The sequence below is a fragment of the Chaetodon trifascialis genome, chromosome 6 (genome assembly GCF_039877785.1).
Source record: "Chaetodon trifascialis isolate fChaTrf1 chromosome 6, fChaTrf1.hap1, whole genome shotgun sequence".
In the NCBI taxonomy this organism is placed as follows: domain Eukaryota; kingdom Metazoa; phylum Chordata; class Actinopteri; order Chaetodontiformes; family Chaetodontidae; genus Chaetodon; species Chaetodon trifascialis.
In genome coordinates this window covers 30075164-30098396 of record NC_092061.1, presented here as the reverse complement: position 1 = coordinate 30098396, position 23233 = coordinate 30075164, and the positions used below count along the sequence as shown (strand labels likewise).

General features: G+C 41.9%; 1 protein-coding gene across 3 annotated transcripts; it reads right to left on the bottom strand.

The window, feature by feature from the left end:
- Positions 1–559: 559 nt before the first annotated feature.
- On the bottom strand, positions 560–23230 carry rad17 (RAD17 checkpoint clamp loader component). Of its 3 annotated transcripts, none has more exons than XM_070965358.1 (17): positions 23037–23230; positions 22540–22618; positions 21805–22035; positions 19382–19456; positions 12436–12574; positions 11945–12081; positions 10139–10191; positions 9647–9772; positions 7734–7803; positions 7537–7648; positions 7221–7418; positions 6838–6941; positions 6598–6744; positions 5131–5259; positions 4510–4630; positions 2982–3039; positions 560–992 (listed from the first exon to the last, which is right to left on the bottom strand). In XM_070965358.1, the coding sequence occupies exons 2-17, from the start codon at positions 22579–22581 to the stop codon at positions 809–811; spliced, it is 1926 nt and encodes a 641-aa protein (XP_070821459.1). In that variant the 5' UTR covers positions 22582–22618; positions 23037–23230; the 3' UTR covers positions 560–808. The 3 variants fall into 3 exon arrangements, with proteins under 3 accessions (XP_070821459.1, XP_070821461.1, XP_070821462.1); XM_070965360.1 differs by having other exon boundaries at positions 561–992; positions 22540–22662; positions 23037–23217; XM_070965361.1 differs by lacking the exon at positions 4510–4630 and having other exon boundaries at positions 962–992; positions 22540–22662; positions 23037–23199.
- Between the last annotated feature and the right edge of the window lie 3 nt (positions 23231–23233).

Here is a 23233-nt window from a genome sequence, read left to right as displayed (position 1 = left end):
TACCTAATGACAGCAAGAACAAGTTTCACGGATTTATCTGTTCAGTTCCGTGTTACAAACATTACTATGTACCTCCCTCCACCCGCGGCATAGTCTCTAAACTTCCAGCAGCATCAAGTTAAAGCTGAAACACAATCCACTTCCGGTGAAAACCTTGGAAAATAAACTCCATATGTTTTTAAGAAATAATGCAGTATGATGCTGGAAACAATTAGCTTCCTTACTTAACTCAATTAGGAAATAATTTTTTGTAAAAATGTACAAATGTCATTTTCATGAAAGATGAAATACCATATTTAATCTATGACAGATAATGTGCAACTTTAAAACTTTTTTTGTGTTATCAATAAAATATAATTTCTAGTCAAACTTTTTAATAGGTCATCCTTATTTCGTAATTGCGTATGTATTCAAGCAACTTAAATTCAGTGAATTTAAGTTGAAAGTACTACAGTGAGTTCCAGCAGCAGACAGGAAGTCACCCTCAGCAGAGGACATATTTAAAAGAGCTTCATGTGAAACTGTTAAGTAAATATTGAATGTAGGGGTGTGTGATGGGAGAGTGTAAGAACAAGATCATATTTGAGAGGCCCATGATCAGCTTTTCACAGTTTTTATTCACAAGCTTATTTATGTTTAAACAATGGATTTCTCAAGAAACATTTAATATATTTTTTGTTCTTTTTCATTTTCTTCTACCATCCATTGGAAAGATTAGAGCGAGAGAGAGAGAGAGACAAAACAAAACAAAAAAAAAAACTTAAAATGAAAGTGAACCAGTTTTACATGTTTGACAGAGCTGTGAGTGTTATTCACTGCTATATCCCTCTATGATCAGGTCCTCCTCTTTCATGAGGACTTGGCTTGCAGTATCTTGGGGCTGACTGGCTGGCAGACCTTCCTCAACTCCACCCTGACCTTCCTCTTTCTCCTCCTCAGTGTCTCTCTTCAGTTGGCACAGCTCTTTGTCTGTCAGAGCCTCCAATTTCAATCTGCACACACATACACACACATGCACGCATGTACACACACACACACGCACACGCACACACACACACACACACACACACACACACACACACACACACACACACACACACACAGCCAAGCAAAAATATAAAGATATACATTATCTGGACACCGAAACATTATTTTAAATCAGTGCTTAAGGTAATGTATGTTAAACCACAGGTATCCATAGAAACAATCAATGGCGTAGGTTTGGTTTCAGCTCTCGAAACAAAGAAAGCAAATGCCTTTAAAAAACATCCCAAAATTCAACTGTATCAGTCTAACAAATAGCTAATCTCAAAGTCTTTCAGCCACTAAAAATATTGGAAAACATTATACACTGCTCAAAAGTATTAAGGGAACACTTAATCATCGCAGTATAATAGCAAGTCAGTTAAACTTCAGGGATGTCAATCTGTTATTAATTATACTTATAATTACACCTGCTTTTGTGCAAATGAAAGTAACAACAGGTGCAATTGAGAGGCAAAAGCAATACAACTCCACAAAAGGGAATGGTTTTGCATGTGGTGGCCACAGACAATTGCCCTCTCCTTATCCTTCCTGACTGATTCTTCACTAGTTTTGAGTTCTGGTATTGTCCTCATCACTACTGTTAGCATGAGGTGGTACCTGGAGCCCAGTCAGGTTGCACAGGTTGGAGTAGCCCAGCTGCTCCAGGATGGCACATCCATATGTGTGGTCACAAGAAAGTCTGCTGTGTCTCCCAGCACAGTCTCAAGAGCATGGAGGAGATATCAAGAGACTGGCTGCTATACAAGGAGAGCTGGCCAGGGACATAGGTTCAAGGAGGACAGGAGGGGCACTGCCAGAGCCCTACAAAATGACCACTAGCAGGCTACTGGTGTACATGTTTCTGGCCAAACTGTCGGAAACAGACTCCATGAGGGTGGCATGAGGGCCTGACGTCCTCTAGTCAGACCTATGCTCACAGCACCATGCAGCTTTATTGGCTGCAAGGGCAGCTGTGGCTCAGGAGGTAGAGCGGTCGTCTACCTATCAGAAGGTCGGTGGTTTGATCTGTGGCTTCGGCAGTCCACATGCAGAAGTATCCTTGGGCAAGATACTGAACCCCAAAAACTGGCCCCGATGCTGCGCCATCGGTGTATGAATAGGAGTCTGACGCTGTGGTGAACATTATGCTGCCTGTAACACCATCTAGCATGACCAGTACCACCACAGACTGTCCAGGAGCTCACAGATGCCCTGATCCAGGTCTGGGAGGAGACCCCCACAGGACAACATGCTGTTGACTCATCAGGAGCATGGCCAGACACTGTCAGGAGAGTAGACAGGCACAAGAGGGCCATACACACTACTGAGTCACATTATGACTTGTCATGATGAAGTTCATGCAAGTTAGATGAGCCTGTGATTTTAATTTTTTACTTTGATTTTTGGTGTGATTTTGAATCTAACCCTCAATTGGTTGAGGATTTTGGTTTACAATGACCATTGTTACATAATTTTGTTCTTAACAAATTATAAAATGTATATCAGAAAAGATTTTCGACTTGAATAATTCCTTCATCATGATCTGATGTGTGGTTTAAGTGTTCCCTTAATTTTTTTTAAGCAGTGTAGTTTCTGTAATATAATTTGATGGCTTTAGTATGCACAACCATTACTACTATATAATTAATTGTTAGTAGTGTTCAAATCCTGTCATCAGCTTTTAAAAGTAAAAAGTTAATAAGAATTATTTTGTCAAGAAACACTGAATACTTTTTTTAGCTTATCCCAGTAGGCAAACACTGTGTAATGGCAATGTCCCTGGTTTGATTCCCACTATGGTCCATATTTTCCACCATTTTCTTCTGCTTAGACAGTATGGATGAGCTGCTGTCAATTGCAGACTTTGGTGTAATTGGGGATAACCGTGAGTATCACATACTATCACACATCACACAGTAGTATTCGACTGCATTATGGGAAGATAAAATCTGTACCTGCCAGGGAACCTCCTCAATGACATCTGACCCACGTCCTGGATATAAGCTATCTGGGCTGGGAGACACAGTATGACACAGAACACTTCAATTAACGACTCTTCATTTTATCAAAAGACACATGCATTTCAAGTTTACAATCTTTGTTGATTGTGGTGAGATGCCAAATAGGATTTAAGGGTCATAATAGCACATTAACTTATGATACACTATATTGCCAAAAGTATTGGCTCACCTGCCTTGACTTGCATATGAATTTAAGTGACATCTCATTCTTAATCCATAGGGTTTAATATGACGTTGATCCACCCTTTGCACCTATAACAGCTTCAACTCTTCTGGGAAGGCTTTCCACAAGGTTAAGGAGTATGTTTATGGGAATTTTTGACTATTCTTCTAGAAGTGTATTTGTGAGGTCAAACACTGATGTTGGATGAGAAGGCCTGGCTCTCAGTCTCGCTCTAATTCATCCCAAAGGTGTTCTATTCGGTAAGGTCAGGACTCAGTGTAGGCCAGTCAAGTTCATCCACACCAAACTCCCTCATCCATGTTTTTATGGACCCTGCTTTGTGCACTGGTGCAGAGTCATGTTGGAACAGGAAGGGGCCATCCCCAAAGTGTTCCAACAGAGTTGAAAGCATGGGATTGTCCAAAATCTCTTGGTATCCTGAAGCATTCAGAGTTCCTTTCGCTGGAACTAAGGGGGGCAAGCCCAGCTCCTGAAAAACAACCCCACACCATAATCGCCCCTCCACCAAACATTACACTTGGCACAAAGAAGTCAGAGAAGTACCGTTCTCCTGGCAACCACCAAACCCAGACTCGTCCATCAGATTGCCAGGTGGTGAAGCGCGATTCGTCACTCCAGAGAACGCATCTCCACTGCTCTAGAGTCCAGCGGCGTGCTTTACACCACTGCATCTGACACTTTGCATTGCACTTGGTAATGTATGGCTTGGATGCAGCTGCTCGGCCACAGAAAACCATTCCATTCCATTGCTGTCATTCCCAGTCGCTTCCACTTTGTTATAAAACTACTAACAGTTAACTGTGGAATATTTATTAGCGAGGAAATTTCACGACTAGAATTGTTGCACAGGTGGCATCCTATCACAGTACCACGCTGGAATTCACTGAGCTCCTGAGAGCAACCCATTCTTTCACAAATGTTTGTGGAAAGAGTCTGCATGCCTTGGTGCTTGGTTTTATACACCTGTGGCCATGGAAGTGATTGGAACACCTGATTTCAATTATCTGGATGGGTGAGTGAATACTTTTGGCAATACAGTGTATATTGCTTGGATGGCCAGTAGGATGCTGTAATCAACTTCACTGTCAGAAAAATCAAAGCTAGGTACTAAGAAAACCATAGACATATCAATGTGGGAGTTTTGCATTTAAGAGGTTGATGTTATTCATTGATCACATCACATCACATTGTTCCAACAACTTTTCAAAACAATTTGTATTATCAATTGGAGTGCTATGCAAGATAGTCTATGCAGTGTTATGTCTGTATGTGTATTACTTTGGTTCCTCATAGGGTTGGTGAGTTTGGCCAGGTAGGGCAGCAGCTCAGTCTGTAGGCTGACTGGTGTCAGGCAGAAGCTCCTGAACAGGGACTGGGCAGCCAGGCAGTTCTCCCGATGCTGACAGGAACAACATTAGTCTCATCACAGTCTTGTCTACTGTCACTACATACAGTCTCCACACAAGATACATTAGAAGCTGAGCAACACTGTCCAGTTGTTTTTGGTGATCCATTCACGATCTGAGAAATATTCTATTTTATTCATAAACTAGTCTTTAGCTTGTTTTAAGCTTGAGCTGTCACTACTATTGTGATTGCATTTCTGTCCCTGTCCCTCTCCCCCTCTCTCTCAGTCTCAGATGGCAGCCCCATCCAGAGCCTGGTTCTGCCTGAGGTTTCTGCCTGTTAAAAGGAAGCAACTGCCTCGCCACTGTCTCCAAGTGCTTGCTCATGAGGGAATTTTTAAGTCTCTGGAGATAAAGAGTGTGGTCTGTACCAGCTCTATATGGAAAGTGTCCCGTGAAAACTTGTGATTTGGCGCTATATAAATAAAATTTTATTGAATTTAACTGAATCTTAAACCACTGCAATGCCAGCAACGGCGCCAATATGTCTTACCTTCTTGCTGACCAGCAGCCAGTTGGGTTTGTATAGCGGCCTGAAGCCAACAGAAATTTGCTGAGAGTTGGAGTGAAGGAGCCCCCTTGAGGCCAATGAAGACCCATAATCCCCCATGGTGCTGCGACTCTGAAAACAGCACAGCACAGCACAGCACAGCTCTAAATACAGACAACACAGATTATTGTAAACAGTCGGTGGGGCAGCTGTGGCTCAGGAGGTACAGCGGTCATCTGCCAATCAGAGGGTTGGTGCAGTGGTTGGTTCAAATCCTGGCCTCGGCAGTCCACATGCCAAAGTATCCTTGGGCAAGATACTGAACCCCAAAAACTGCCCCTGATGCTGTGCCATCTGTGTGTGAATTCATATGTATGTCACTTTGGATAAGTGTCTGTCAAATGACTAATTGTAATTAACAGTCAATGCACAATGTACTATGATGCCAATACACAGGCCATATCAATTACAAACAACTTAATTCAAGTTGTCACTTTCTACTTCTTACTACTATTCACAATTCTCCACTGTAGTACTTCCTACTACACAGGAAAAAGGACTACTATTGTTAAAAAAAATCCTGTCTTAGTATTAGAAACCACTGTGCAGTCGTATCTGATAAGCTTTAAAAACTCTGGATGTATTTATTAAAATTGACACTGTTATTTCATCTTCTCACCAGCGCCTTTTTAGTTTCATTTTCAATCTTAATGCCTACTAACATGATTAAAACACACTAGTCTTAGTTCCAAATATCCAGAGATACAAAATATTTCAGCTAAGAACCCAAGTAGGGGCATGGGACCAGTGGTATGTGACACTGATGTGCAGCAACTCCATAACTATGGTATGCAAACAACAGAAACACTTTCGTTCAGATTGTACTGATCAAACACTTCTTACTTTGAGATTCCACCAGGCATGGCTCCGTCACGTTCAGGCTGCAGTGTGGTTTTATTCTGTCCTCCACGCAGCTTCAAAGCCCACTGGGTGTATTTGAGAAGTGGAGTGTTTTGCCTCCCTGATTTTGTTGACTTGCCCAGAATTTGTTGATTTGATCATTTTTCCTTGATATTTGTGCTTCTACCATAGGTAAGTAGGCTATGTAGTTAACTGGTTTCTTTTTTCTGTTATAATTGTGTTTATTGTTGATATACATTTAAGTCTTCAAAAGGTGTTTTATTTTGAAAATGTACTGGATTCTTTATGTTGTTCCTGCGTCTGCCTGACTCAGTCTGCTCTGTGCAGCTTGATGGACATCAGTCACAAACATACTAAGTGCATATTCTCTACGGAGGAAAGTGGAGAGTTGCTTCTGGGGTGCTTTGTGCTACTGGTGAAATCACAAGCATTGTCTAGAATGGCTAGAGTGCCTTCTATCACCTCTGGTGGCTGTAATGCAGCCAGAATGCAACGCAGCCATGCCAGGTAGAATTTGGAGATTATTTTAGTGTCTAGAGAAAGACTGACCATCCAGTCAGCAGTGAGGATGTCAGCATCAGACAGATACTCGCTGGCCCGGTCCACATCTTCCACCGCAGAGAAGAAGTCCAGGTAGTTCTGGTGGAGGTATAGGTTGAAGAACTCTCCAGACATGTGAGAACGCTCAACAACCAACTGAACAGACATCGACAGATGAGCTCTGATTGCCCTCAAAGACTAAAAGGATATTTAGGCATGTAGTTATTATGTGTTAATGCTACTTTGTACCTCAGGGTTTACTAATAATGTTTCTCTCCAATGATGAGATAGGTGAGATGATAGACCAGGTCCAGTGCCATATTCAGTTGCATCAGCACCTTCGTCTTTACCTCCTGTTGATGATAAACCAGGATAAACAAATTGTCACTTACAATTATAGAAGTACTGTCATGTTTGATCAACCAAAGCTACAGTACAGAAGTCATCCTCTTCAGTGATCACTTGCTTGCTGCTGCAAAGGACTATCAGCAGCAAAATCAGCATGGACTGAAAGAACCCAACTTTGTAGTTTATAACACATGAAATGTGTTTCTTGTCATCCTCACAATCCAAATGCTACAAGGAACAAAACAGAGGAAAGGGTTGTAAGGAAAAAGGGAGATATGACCCACGTTTGCAGTGCAGGATCTTTCCCAATGCTCTGAACAGGAACAGCGAAGCATCTTTTCCTCCAATAGCCTGATCTCTTTCCTGCTCCTTTGTCTGTTTGCAAGTCTTCTTACTGTCATTTGTTCTGGGAACAGCTTTGCTCAGTGAAGTCACAGGTCTGTCCTTCTTCATCCTCCACAGCTCCGTTTCCAATGATGTGTCTGGAGGGCCACGGAATCATTCAAAATCAAAAGGGATTTACAGCAATTTTCATTGCATGCATGTGTAAACTCTAGACTATTCCTATTGTGTGGTGTGGTGGGTGGATTTACTCCTGACCTTGAAGGGAGGAAAACTGGAGGCTGTTTATAGCACTGCGAATATCTCCTGAGCTTCCTGAACACAGTGTCTCCAGCACTCGCTCATTTGAGATGTGCATCCTCCTACAGCTCTGCTTAGATTAATGGGAAAATATATTGTGGAAAACATAAAAACTCATACCAAAATGCTTTATCTACTGCAAGGGTTTCTTTCACCTTTCCTGCCTCCAGTGTTGAAATTCGAGTCAGGACCTTCATCATTGTGGTTGGAGCCACTGGATTAAAACTAGGAACAGAGAACATATTAAACAATGTTCAGGGAAAACCAGCGGTGTCCTTGAATGGAATGGACCTTAAGCAATAGGATGACAAACAGTTTTATTAAATATCCTGTTAATGTGCATTTGATAACCTAAAATTAAAAACACAAGCAAATAAAGGCCAGTATTCAAATAATGTCCAAGACACTAATCATATCAACTTGAACATTTCCATAGCACTACTACAACAATCATGTCATACTCAACATACTGCTGATCAGTTTCCATTTATTTTATACAGAAATGCACTTTCCTTTGCTGATTAAATGCCATCACATGTACTTAGCAGTTTTTTTCCATAACCTACTGTCAATGAAGGCCCTGCCAGTCTGTCAAAGGGCTGACACATAGAGACAGGCAAACACTCACACTCACATTTACCTCTAATGCCAATTTTAGAGATGCTGATTAATCTAACCTGAATGGCTTTGGGCTGTGAGAGGAAACTAATGGAATTTGTGGAACTGGACAATGGAAATGGACATGACACTTACTTCATGAAGACCACAGGTAAAAATGGAGGAAGTTTTGAGTTTGAATCAACAGCAAATTAAAACAGATCAGCACACAGCAGATAGGAAGGAAGGCTTCTTGTCAAAATGGGATGAAATATACATGTAAAACACTGGAAATTAGAAATATAGGCCCTGATCTCTCTGCAGTTGATGACAATAAAGGACCACTATTTGAGAATTCAATGTTAATGGAATATGTCCCTTGATTTGCCACTATAAACTCACCATACAGATGGTGACAATAAAGGGCCAGGTTTATTGTATAGTGTTTCTTCCCCAAACACATGTGCTTCATTTATCAAGTGGTCAAGAATTTGGATGTGCATTTGATGAAAGAAAATAACAGGAGACATGTTAACAGGGTATGAGTATATATTTCACTGGATTTTCTAAGGTCACACACCCTCATTTTTGTGGGAAAAATTCTCTGCCAAATGGGATTTACATGACCCACTACCACCACATGAACTAACACTATGGTGATTAAATATATAACTACAAACCATGTCTTGGAAAAAAAATGAGACGAACAGGTTAGTTTTCAAGAAAAAAAAAAAACCTGATTACTGTAACACAAATAGCTGACAGAGTTTGCTTGGTGTTCATTAAATTTCTTTTCTCAGTCTAGTGACTTCATAGAAATCACACTTCTGAACTCTGCCTATGAGCTCTCCTTCCCTCGCAGTGTGTGCTTGGAGAGTGGTCAGTACCAGGTTCAGTCAATGAACTGACCATGTAATGAGCTGCTGTCTTAGTAAATCATGCACTGAATACTTGCAGATTGTGACCGCAGACACCACGAAAAATATAAGACTCATTTGCAGAACAACACTTTCTCTGTAACCATGGACATGAATGGTATTTATACAGCCCTTTTCTTGTCTGACAACCAGTCAAAGCGCTTTTACAACACAAGTCTGCATTTACCCATTCACACACATTCATACATAGTTAGGCCACCTTCTCATTACAAGATTTTTAACTATTCACACACACTCACACACTGATGGCACAGGATCAGGGCAATTTGGGTTTCAGTATCTTGCCCGAGGATACTTTGACTCTATCCCTGCTGAGGCCAGGGATCGATCCACCAACCTTCTGATACCTACCTCCTGAGCCACAGCCACCCCTGAGGATGAAGATACAAGAACAACATTCCTTCATCATCGTTCATCGTTCCACAGCAGGACTGAACGGCAGCAGGACTGAACGGTATCTAACAGGGATCTTTGGAGTATAATGTGGGTTTGCATAAAGGTCTAACACAGACAGCAGTGTACATCACTTTAACCTGATGTTGCTGATGTCCAGCTCATCCTGGATCTCTCTGGGGAAAAGAAAACGCAAGCTGCTGTCTCCACTCAGACTGTCTGACACTATGAACACCAGAGGACATCGACTGGTCTTCACAAAGCGCCTGGACAACACACAGCAGGACACAATCTCAGAGCAGGAAAATACACAGGTGGTACAGATTAGATAGCACTGATTCATTGATACATATAGTAGTGAATACCATCAATGAACACTACATATTTGGACCACTGTGCCATGTAGAAAGGAGCCAAGTAAGGCTCTAAGACCTCCTGTCATTCTCTGTCACATAAAAATGGGGAGACTGAATGCTACAAAGTTGAGTCTGTAGTGCTGGTACTGGTCACAATTCTTGTGTCTTTACTTTTACATAGTGCCTTCAAAGCTGTGTCTCATCATAGCAACTTCTCCTGGTTTCCTGTGTGAACACATGAAAGGAAATGTATGATGAATGCTGATCTGATCTCACCTCAGAATATCATGCAAGTTGCCGGGCTGTCTGTAGAACTGGTTTGGCAAATCCTGAAAATAGGCAAGTCAGGATCGAGTGTTAACTAAGTTGTGTATCCACATTAATCTTAACAAAGAAGCTTTAGACCAATGCATTAGTTTGGCAATATGAGAAGAGAAGTTAACGCACAGCTTTAGTGAGGAAATGGCATGCATGTAGGTGCACTCACAGTCAGGTCCTGTTCAGTATCTCAACAGGTAACAGTCAGTGAAAATGTCTTCAAAAGTAGTACAGTATATTCAAATATGAAGGAGCCTGTCAATGAGATTAGTCTTAGAAAAAGTAGAAGAGTTCACGCTTATTTTCAATTTTGTTTTTACATTTCTTGGCATCTATCAGCAGTTTATATAGTGACCCCAGGTTCTTAAGTCAAACATTCATTACATTTTAGACACCACCCTGGTAAAAGTGGTCCTCCCAATTATTACAGCAGCAGCTTCATCTACTTTAAAGGGTTAAGCTGCACACTTCTTAATTTCTGCACGCAACTACAGTGACTTTGAATAGTTATTTGACATATTAGAAGCATTCTAGATCAAGCTTCCTGCAACTGTTAACCAATCCTGCATAGACAGAGCTAAATTAGGGCTGTACTAAAACTGATATTAGAAATCTGTGGCTGTCCTAATTGAATCATGTTGCTATGTTCAACATATTAACTTCAGATGTCAGACAGGCTGTCTTATGTAGCATACACCTTTAATGCACTTACAATGCATTAAATTGTAAATTTAAATTAAATTTAATGCAAGTACAACAACCAATTGTTCCACCTAATGCTTTTAAGGGATATGATAAACCATGGGTGTCCAGTCTAATGCAGAGAAACAAAATAACTTAAAATGTGGAGGAATATCAGCTGTGCACACGGCTGAAGAAAATGAAACAGAGCTAGTACAGAAAACTGCAGCTTTACAAATACGGACTCCCACAGTGTGCAGACGCTTCTGCTGGAACAAAATCACACACATAGACCTGAAAAGGTGTGGCATTCCTCTGAACTCACACAGTTGTACAAAGCACATTTCAGATGCAGCAGTCTTACACAAATTTATGAAAGTTACTCCAAACTCTAAAATGTTCTGGAAAGCAGTAATAGTAACTAGAGTTGGGCGATACACTGGTTTCATCATCATCACCTGTGTCACACTGGAAAAACACTGGAAAACTCTCAGACTGCTTTCAGGGCAAGTATAAAGCAGGATTTGCTTCAAAACTGAAGCTCAAGGATGATTGATATTAATTTCAAATTTAGAACCTGTAAGTTTTGCCATTTTATGCTGCTTTACTCATCACATTCTATAGATAATGTGGCTTGCAGCATCTCCACACACTAGAGCAATGTTTGAGTATTTAATATTGAAGGACAGTCAAGAGAAATTGTGTGAGGATTAAGCTTCATTTGAAGCCAATTAAATAACCAGAGAAGTGGGCTGGATATAAGAAAACGTTCTTTTCGCATTGCTTTTTGTGTAGTCTTGTATAGCCAAACTGAACGTTATCTGCACACTTCATACTGCAACGCAAGCTCAGCTCAATTACAGAAAAGCCCACCCTGTTGTAAAATAAAATAAATGTGCTTGATAGACATGCCTTATGCCCATGCTCGAAGCCAAATCATACTCAAGGACAAGAGAACAAAGTTGAGCAGTTTACATCATGACGATATTCTACAGCCATTGTACTGTGCTACTGAAATCAATAGGAATGACAAATTGGGATAGTTACAGGAACATTTGCTTCAGTTAAAGGTGTAGAGCATACCTCCACTAGTATGACCTTCCTGTCTGTAGCTCCTTTATCACCCACCATCTTCAGGCAGTTGTACTTGTTGGCTCTAAGGAGGAAGTCCTGGAACTGAGTGAACTGGGAGCTGCAGAACAAGCCATCCATCCTCCATTCTGACGGAAGACAAAGAATTAGAGACACAATGAAAAAAAACAAAGTGGAGGGGCCTGTATATGATAGTGGTGTAAATATCTGAGATTATTTATCATATTACAACTGCCTGCATTCACCCAGAAAATAATCATCCCCATTTAAAAACACTGCACGGACCAACATTAGAAACGCCTTTCAAAATAAAGCCATCCATTACATCAGCATCAACTCCTCTATGACACAGTCTGAAAAAAAGATTTTTTTTTTTTAATCAAGAATGTAATTCTCATTCATTATAACTTCATGCCAATTCATAGTTTGACAATGACACTGATAGGTATTAGGCAGGTAGGACAGTAAATATTTGTCCTCACCTTGCTGACTGCTGCTGTATTGCTCCAAGTTGGTGGGGTTGGTCCACTCCTGGACCATGAGGCCCAGCTCCTGAGACAAAACCTGGACTGTGGCAGTCTTTCCACAGCCTGATGGTCCCGTTAGGAGCAAGATGCCACCCTGTCGATGACAACAGCCAGGCTGAACCCGAATGTCCGCAAACAACATTTCAACATTTTAAGATCAGCTCAGACATTAGTTCTTGACATATCTTGGTCTACAGAAAGGACTCAAACCTTTACAAACCTGACACTCCTGACAGCAGACCTAATTTTTCCACCAGCTATTGGAATTTGCTTGTTTACAAGGAAGGAAGCGGATGAGTTGTTACTGCGTTCACATCACTAAATGAGTCTAAATGAAACTGAGTGATGTGCTGAGATAAGTGCATCGTCTCATTTCCCGTTTCTGGTTGCTGTGTTAGTAGTGGCTTACTTCTGTTGCTCTTACTCATCTGAGTTTAAATTGCTCTGCCTTTTGTTACAGTGGCCAGTTACCTGCTATTTAAGCTAACAGTTCTGCTCAAGCACTCATCCCACTCATGCTTGACCATTCTGCTAGCTATTAGCTTAGCCAAGCAGGTAGTGATGGCTTCTCTCTCTCCCTCTCCTGCTTTCTCTTGCTTGGCATGTCAGATGTTTTCTGCCTCCTTTAGTGATATCGGTACATGTAATAAATGTAGTTTATGTTTAGCAACCTATTATGTGAGGCTTAGTGAATTGGAAGCACGGCTCCACACCATGGAAACCTTATCATTAGGTGTAGTTAGTCAGGCCCCCATAGAATCAGAATCAGAATCGGAAATACTTTATTGATCCCTGAGGGGAAATTGTTTTTATAACAGGTACAAAAACATTTAAACATTTAAGAAAACAGAAGGGATAGAGAGATTTACATGTATTTACAAAGATAAGTTATATAACAGTGTAAAAAATAAATATATGTATGACAGAATAAATGTATGACAGTAGATATTGCACAAGTTGATTTATTGCACGATTATTATATTAAGTCAGTCAGTCAGTCAGTCAGTCAGTCATTTTTGTCCTGTTGACCTTCACCAAATGAAGCATAGTGCAAGTTCTGGCGGGCCACGGAGGTCAAAGGCATTGGCTGATGGCTCAGCTGATCTCATGTCAGCCCACATCAGCTGACAGCTCAAATGATTCTCTGCGTCACTCCTAATTGGCAGATCGCAAACAGCGCGCTGTATTTAAGCTGTCATCACCTGCTCACCCTTTGCTGCTTCCTCTGCAAGCTGTTTAAAGCTCTGCAAGCAGTTTTGCTTCCCTTATGAGAACGATAAGACTGTTGGTGTTTGTGCTTCAACTTACCCTACTGCTCATCATGTTGAAGCCCTCATCTGGCAAGTAAAACTTAATACTCCCAGAATAAGCGAATGGGCAGTGCAAAACTCATGGAGGCCTTATTCATCCAGGCTCCAGTCAGAGTTTCTCATGAAAAGCTTCTTCCATTGTTCTTGGAGAAAATTCACTTCAGACAACCATCTGCATTGTTTTCCAGTTCCTCTGTTCCCAGGAAGGCTGCTGAATAATGGAAGGATTCCGGGTCAGGGTTCAGCACCCTCTGTGAGCTTGTTTTTTCCACCCAGTCTGATAACCTCCCTCCACGCTCTGTCCTCGCCCGAGGGGGCCGATTCCTGTGGTATAGAACAATGATGTCACACCAGTGTACACTGATGGCATCACCATCCCGCAGAGATTGCAGGGAACTGCAGTCCCAGTTCAGATGGGAATGCCATTCATTCCTTCTGCAGCAATTTCCCCCAATCTGAGAAGCCAGATTCTACCAGGTCATGACATCAATCTGGTAAAAATCTTGCTGAGCTCTGAGATAAATGACAGATGTATAGTGGATTGTGGAGATGTATCCGTTATGCTGAAAGATAGGGAGCTAAGGCTTTCTAAAACTCTAACCTTGGCTGAATTTAATGTTGTGTTTAGCGTATTCAGAGACATCATCTGTGAAGTCTATCCCAACCGTAGGGTGAAACTGGACACCTACTTGACAATTGCACTGAACAAAAATATAAACGCAACACTTGTTTTTGCTCCCATTTTTCATGAGCTGAACTCAAAGATCTTAAACATTTTCTATATACACAAAAGATCCATTTCTCTCAAATATTTTCCACAAATCTGTCTAAATCTGTGTTAGTGAGCACTTCTCCTTTGCTGAGATAATCCATCCCACCTCACAGATGTGGCATATCAAGATGATGATTAGACAGCATGAATATTGCGCAGGTGTGCCTCAAGCTGGCCACGAAGAAAGCATCCCAATCATCCATCCATCCATTTTCTATGCCGTCACGGGGAGGCCGGAGCCTATCTCGGCTGTCAACGGGTGAGAGGCGGGGTACACCCTGGACCGGTCGCCAGCCGATCGCAGGGCACAAGCACACAACCATTCACACTCACACTCACACCTAGGGGCAATTTAGAGTCACCAATCAACCTAATGAGCATGTTTTTGGTCTGTGGGAGGAAGCCGGAGTGCCCGGAGAGAACCCACGCATGCACGGGAAGAACATGCAAGCTTCACACAGAAAGGCCCGGGAATCGAACCTGCGACCTTCTTGCTGTGAGGCATGTGCACTACCTGCTGCGTCACCATGCAGCCCGCATCCCAATCATTGCTTTGTCAAATATTTGATCACAGGATTGGTCCAGGGTTTCCACATTGGGTTAACATGGTTGCCAAACGTGTCATTTGTCTGCAATAACTTGCATTCTGCTTTAAAGGAGCATGAGATAACTGACACATTACTGGCAAAAGAGGTTAAGAAGGGATTCTTCACCCTTTCCATTTACTCTAATAATTGTACAGGTATAGCAACAAAATGCCTTATTATCGATTTATCTGCTCTTCATAACAGCAAAGCTCAGAGCATTAACAGTCCAGTTCCTTTGGAACCTTTCTCTCTGTGTTATGCTTCTATTGATGATGTCATTATGTTTATTAAGAAAGCGGGGAACGGTGCATGGCTAGCCAAAGTAGATATCTCAGAAGCTTTCAAAGTGATGTTGTCACACTCATTGCAGTGGCATCATTTTGGTGTTAAATGGAGAAACAAGCTGTATTTCTCAGTCAGACTCCCATTTGGTTGTCGCAGCAGCCCCAAAATATTTGATACCTTGCCAGAAGTTCTTTGCTGGATCCTTCTGAACAATTGCAAACTGTCTTTTGTGCTTCATCTACTAGATGATGTTCTGCTAGAGGACTATCCTAATTCAAACTAAGAGAGATGCTATTCTGCTCTCAAGCACACTTGCAAAATTAGGTATTCTGCTATCTGAATGGAAAACGCTAGGTCTGCTCCAGTCAATAGAATTTTTAGGCATCACTTTGGATAGCAACTTGATGCAAGCCTCCCTACCTCTGGAAAAACTAAACTGCATCAGAGAAGCTAAAAAAACATGCAAGAGGTGGTAGCTATTAATAGAAAAAAGTCAGTTATGCAGTGTGTGAGACTATTGATGTCCTCTCTGTGAGAATCACAAAATTACTCCCTCATAGTTGTGTCAAAACAGTCCTTCAGAGCCTCGTCAGCCTCGTCAGACCATCTCTTCATTGTGCGGGACACAGCTGATTGCCTGTGCACAAGAGGTTTGTAGACAGGCAGGAGATGAACCAGGTTGTGGTCAGATCTTCCAGGGGGAGTATCTTATTGTCTCTAGTGCAACATGTAACCTACTGGATGAAGGTGGGCAGATTGGAGGATGGAGAGTCAGAACAGGAGTCAGAGCATTTAGCTATCAAGCTCCTCTCCTGTGGAACCATATTCCAGTCTTTGTCCGGGAGGCAGACACTGTCTCTACATTTAAGAGTAGGCTTAAAACTTTCCTTTTTGATAAAGCTTATAGTTAGGGCTGGCTCAGGCTTGTCCTGGACCAGCCCCTAGTTATGCTGCTATAGGATTAGACTGTTGGGGGACATCCAAAGATACACCGAGCTCCTCCGTCCTTCTGTCCCTCTCCATCCGCACGCTCTCATGTCCTACCACGGCGTGTTACTAACTTAGCTCCTTCCCCGGAGTCTCTGTGCTTTGTCGTCTTGCAGGTTCCCATGGACAGTGGCTGAATCTGGATTGTGGATTTCAGCTGCGTCTCCTGCCTTGGCCCTGCCTGACATCCACTGCAACTGCTACTGCTGTTATTACATCCACTGTCACTGTTACTGTGACTGCATGTCTGTCTCTCTGTCTCTGTCTCTCTCTCTCTCTCTCTCTCTCTCTCTCTGACTGCTTTTCTGTCTGTCTGTCTGTCTGTCTGTCTGTCTGTCTGTCTGTCTGTCTGTCTGTCTGTCTGTCTGTCTGTCTGTCTCACTCTCTCTCTCTTGCTCTTCCTCTCTCACCCAACCGGTCAAGGCAGATGGCCGCCCACCCAGAGTCTGGTTCTGCTCGAGGTTTCTGCCTGTTAAAAGGAAGTTTTTCCTCGCCACTGTCGCCAAGTGCTTGCTCATGGGGGAATTGTTGGTTTCTTTGTAGATAAAAGAGCTTGGTCTGTACCAGCTCTATATGGAAAGTGTCCTGAGACAACTTCTGTTGTGATTTGGCGCTATACAAATAAAATTGAATTGAATTGAATTGATTTAAGTCCCCAGAGATAAGAAGGGGGCCTGTGGGTGCTCTGTCTGCAGCCTGCTTGTGACAGAGTAGAGAACATCACAGGCTGCATCAGCGTTAGCAGAGGGGGGAATATATGCAGCTATCGCGATAACATGCAAGAATTTCCGCGGCAGGTAATATGGCCTCATGCTAATGGCTCAATGTCCTTGCAGCAGAGTTGTTCTTTAATAGTGATGTGCCCAGATTTACACCATCTGTCATTCACAAACACTGCCAGCCCTCCTTTCCTCTTACCACTCTCCCTCATCCTGTCTGCCCACCGTTCAGCGCCACGTCCATGTCTGGAGTTAGTGCAGTCAGCCATGTTTCCGAAAACATCATGATGCTGCACGCCTGGTAGTCCCTCTGGTGCCAGGTCAGCGCCGCTAACTTGTCCATCTTATTGGGAAGAGATTTCACATTCCCCATTCTCCACGGGGGGATGGGTCTGTATCTCCTCCTTCTGGCACGGCGATCAGCTCTGGCACGGCTTCAGCTCGCGGGGAACATCGGGTGTCTCATGGGGCAGCACCACGGTGCTATGGAGCGCCAAAAGCTGATCCCTACTGTAAACAATAGGGCCATGGCTGCACACGGGGTCCCCAGACACAGTCGAAAAGAGTGAAAAAAAAAATAATAATAATACCAGAGCAAACATGGCAACTTTGGTCTCCATTGTGCACCGATCAATTAAGAGCACAACACATATATATATAAAAATAATAATAAAAAGATGAAACTAAAACGGAAAAAGCTCACAGTGAGCGGGAGCTGCTGTAATAAGCTGCCACTAGTGCGGCGCCATCTTGACTGAATTGTGCATGTGAAAGATAACCTGTTGTGCTTGAAAAGGTCAAAGGTCGCTTAACAAGGTGAGAGTGGATTTTTAGCAAAAGGTCCTAGAGAGGAGGCCTCACCACCAATAATTTAGTATCGTCCACTTTAAGGCATCACCTCTCATGTGTGGATCCCCACCAGACCTGCTGTCAAAGATCCAGGTTCTGCTTGTAGACTTCTTCTGGGATAGGCTGTACTGGGTGCCTCAGAGTGTGCTGTATCTGCCAAGGGACGATGGAGGGCAGGGCCTGATCCACCTGGGCAGTAGAGGGGCCACCTTCCATCTCCAGTTCCTACAAAGGTGGAGGCCACTGGCTTGTACCAAAGTCAGCTTGGAGGACTGAGACTGGACAGATCTTTGTTCCTGATGGACTTGAAGCACCTTAACATCAGTGGATTACCCGAGTTCTACCATGGACTGTTTAAAGTGTGGAACCTGTTCAAAAAAGAGAGGCAAGGACCCAACAGCTTCTTGTTCTGGCTGTTCCAGGAACCAGTCATATATGGGATTGGTTTCAGTACAGTACCTGCTGGTTGGTTCTGCAGGTCTAGGGTGGTAACTGTGAAACATGTTCGCAGGTGCAAACATGGACAATGTAGCTGCTGTGGCATTTCGCCTGGAGGTGGTATCGACCCGTGTCGTACATCTGTTGCCCAGTAAATGGGCAGCAGCTCCCACAGAGGGTGAACAGACTCTAGTGGTTCAGTATTGTCATGGTTCTGTTCTTTTCCCTTCTGTGAACATTTCCAGAGATTTTAAAGACTGTACAGGACCTCTTTTAAAACATGGGAATGTCTCTGAGTTGTTTGTTTGTTAAAGTTTTGCACAGGGACAAATGAAATTGAAAAACACTTCATGGAGAGCTCACTTCGGTCTGAGTGCCAGTGTTGGACCTGAATGGAGAGTGTTGCTAAACCACCATTAACCAAAAGAGCTTCTGACCTGCAGTGGAGGTTTTTACATGGGACAGTGTCTGTCAGTTCTGCAATCACCATGAGACTGTTTTTCACTGTTTCATGGAGTGTTGTCGACTGCTGCTAGTGTTCACGGAGCTGGAAGAAATGTTCAGTCTGTTTGGGGAGGTTTTCACCAAACACATGTTCATTCTAGGTTACAGGTACTTGCAGAAGAATAAAGAGAAATGCCAGCTTTTTAATTTCATCCTGGGAATGGTGGTGTTTTGGTGTTTTTCCTCGCCACTGTCACCAAACTCCTTGCTCAGACTATGACTAACACAAAGACTACGGTCTGTAAGCTCTATATGGAAAGTGTCTTGAGACAACCTCTGTTGTGATTTGGCGCAATATAAGTAAGATTGAATTGAACTGAACTGAATTAAATAAAATGTCAAAACTGGGGCAACAGCTACTCACAGACAATGTTTGGACAAAAGGCTGGGAGCCAAGGTTCATTTACTCAAATCACGAATTATTAGAAAGAAAAATGCAACTTCAAGTACCTCTGATGTGTTTGTGTGAACTCTTAGCCAGTTCTCCACTTCTTCAATTTTCTTCTTGTGGACAGCTAGCTCAACCTACACAAACACACATGGTAACCATTAATAGAAGATTTAGTCATGAACTTTTACCACAACTAAAAATACATGATATTAATAACTTATATTCATAATAATAGCATATACATAAACTTAAATCGCTGGTCACTGGTGCTGGAGGGGGAAGGGGATTAATGTATACCAGCTGTAAAAAGACATGCTCACATCTGTCCTACAACTTCAAACTGGCTTTATGGAAAAAATGTGTGTATTTGGCTCCATGTTGAACTGGAAGTAATCAAAGTTGAAGCAGCTTGTAGAGAATTACTATATGCCATGCCTGAAAGGAAAGGTTCATATATTTTCAGAGTCTGCCTCAAAGCAATACTCCCACACCCAATATGCACACTAGAGTTGGGCGGTATCCAAATTTTGATACCGCCAAACCTTCCCCACATTTTCCCGGGGTATATGGTATTACCATGACAAATTAAAAAGAACTTTGCTGGGCAGTGTAACATGCACACAGTTCAGACGGTCAATGCTCACGCTAGGAAGCACCAATCCTAACTTGTAGCATACCAGAATGACGGGGAGAAACTGAGCTAAAAGCCTCTACCAAGCACTGCCACCCAAACGAAACATAATTCATACCCCAAGAAATTATATGCGCATGTAACGAAAACATGAAAATAACACACGTCAATGGTACTGCATCTGCTGATTTCACCACTTCAAGCAAACCACACAAGCCTAGTATCATATGGAAGCAGAGAGTCTGATGATCACGAAGATGTCTGCCTCCTCACTGTGCAACGAAAACTCGGTGAGCTAGCAGCCGAAGAGTAGCAGAAAAAAACTTCACTAAATCATAAAGCATGTCTTACCTTTGCTGTTTTGTGGTCAAAAGTTATATTCCAGCTCGAAAAAACACTGTTAATGTCTCCTATGACTGTGTTAGTTTGAGATCAATCACAAAGGTCCTGGTTGTTTACATAAAGAGGAGGGGGTTTCTAGAGTGAAGGGAACGCTCCTCATACGATAACCTATCTCTGGGGTTACTTCCTTCTGGATCATCATTGGTGTTTCTATGGTGAATTTGGGTGGGTCGCTGAGCTATTGACCAGCGTAACCACGCAGTTAGTTTCACCGCTCCGTCTCATGAAGGAGCGGAGCGCTCACAGACGACTCTGCTGAGCAGCCCAAAGAGTTATTTTACTGTTGTATTTGCATTTTGTCCTTTTATGAGAGCTAAGAACAATAGCAATCAGAAAAAAGGCTGAAAAAGTGTTTTCAATAGAGGAGTTTCTCCATATGCTTGGACGAGATAACGGTACTCTGCTCAGATGCACCTAAATGAGCACGTGGACATACCTGTGTTAAAACATCTGTATGACTGCTCAGGTTCATTCTTAGCATGTACTTTTGCACAGTAACCTTTTCCTCGAGTAAAAATTCAATCAGATACAATGAACGGAGTGGACTTCATTTTTCTTATGACGATGCTGCAATTATGTTAGACCCCCATAGACCTATATATATGCACAGCATTTTTTTAATGACGGTAATGAAATTGATACCGTTGCTATTTTTAGATACCCCGGGATACCTTATTACCGGACTACCGCCCAACCCTAGTAGCTATGCTTTTAATATCTCTTGTTATATTAGGTCATTGCATGCATGTTTGTCAATTATTCAGCGGGACCATCTTATGGATTTAGATTTACTGAAGGTTTTACATGAATGCAATGAAGCATCTTGATTTGTCAGGGTGTTAATCTACTGGACTGTCCCAAAACTGATTCTCATCTTGTTATAATATGCAAAACGGTGTCTTGACTTTTCATAAAAAATACAGTATATTTACAGTATCATCAGTGATGTGCGGTGAGGTTCATGACTGGTGAGGTACTGACTCTTCTGGAGTCAGATGTAAAAATATATGAACCCAAAATAGAAGCTTATATTTCAATTTGACCTTAATAATAAAAGCTTTTAATTATGCTTTAATCAATTCCACACTGTTCAACAATACGAGAAATAAAAGAATATTTAATATATATATATATATATATAGTGGCTTGATGTCACAAATAAATATTGCCAATACGAATTCTGTTTAGAACTGTTGAGAAAATACTCTCATATGGATTACTGAGTAAATATGTCGGCATTTGTTAATATCCATGGTGATGACTGAAGTCTTAAGTTAAGGTTATGTATTTCACTCCCTGTGGCCCATCTCTGCTAATGACAGAGCACTTCAGACACATTACAGTACGCATGACAGACAAAGTCTGCAAAGCCAGGGGATGGTCATTGGGATTAAGATGAGTTGTTGACTGAATGCAAATCTGTATGGATACCAGAACAAATTTGCTGACCTGTGAATGGGGCGAGTATTGGTCCACCCATGGCTCATCCTGGTCCCTCTGGGCTGACTCTTTCAGCAGGTAAGGTGTTTGAGGTTTTGGGCTGCCAACCTTTCCTTTACTCCTTTTGGGCCTCTTGGGCTCAACCTTGGAGCACAAAACCTGGCTGCCCTTTCTCCTTCCAGACAGAGAAAAGCTTTCCAATGGAAAATCAGTGAAGGATGGATCCACCCAGCGATTCAGCTATTATAAATACAGTCAAACAAAAATGATTAAAGATTCATATGGAACAATTGAAGGAGTATATATGCTATATATTACTAAACAGACCAAGGTGTTAAATATAATCTACAGGAAGAGGCAGATGTCATCATGTGCACGGTGAAGAGCTGCTACATTACCACTGGCAAGAAATAAAGGCAATCCCAAAGTGTGGCACATAGATTATACATGATTATGTGTGTTATGTGTGAAAAGTAGAAAAGTGAGGAGCAGTAAGATAAAACCAATAAGAGCAATGGGTGAGTGTATTAATTGTCTTTTAATCCAATGAAAGCAACTCATCCGAGGGAAAGCCTTTTACTATCTGAACCATGTAAAGTATATACACTGACATAATTGAGAAATTGGATATCTCATTGACATCTTGTTTCTGGAAACCTAACCTGAATGTGTTTGTGTGCAGGCACAGACACATTTACATGATTTGTGTAGGTGTGTAAGTGTCACATCTCTTAAAGACCTTACTCTGCTTGAAACAGCTTTATCCCCCAGAGGAGGCTTGTTCATCCTTCACTGTGGTGTTTCACGTTAAGGGTAATATGTGCTGTTCAGTGAAGAACATAGGCAGTTTAGAGAAATACTGGGAACCTGAAAAGAGTTGGGAACAGTTGTTGGTGAAGATGCTGTTGCTGATCTGAAGTTTCATTCTGCATTTACCTTCAACTTAAATTTTCCTTGTTATCGTTGTTATCTTGTTAAACCCAAACTGTAAGAAGATATCATCACACCCCAAATATAGCGTTAACGTTACTCTTCGAATTTTGTAAAAGCAAAATACCTGTACACTACAAAAAATACACTGCAGTCATTTTATATCAGTGTCTCTGGACGATAACATTATGCTGTTTTAGTCGCTACATTCACATTTTGACTGCAGAATGACTTAATGGGTTAACGCTAACGTTGACTAGCGTTAATGTTACTCATTGTAATGCTAAAACGGTATCTCTTTATTAACTTACCTTCCTTGACCATTTGATGTGTCAGACGCAGGTCCGGTGTTTCTGTCACTTCAAATATTGTGCGGTTGTAATGTAAACTAATTTTTAAATCAAAGAGGGAGTTACGCTTCTGTTACGAAAGAGTTAAAGAAGCAACGAGTCAAAGTTAAATTTCCCTATCTAAACTGCGGAGATTCTGAGTGCCGGAAACTGACTGT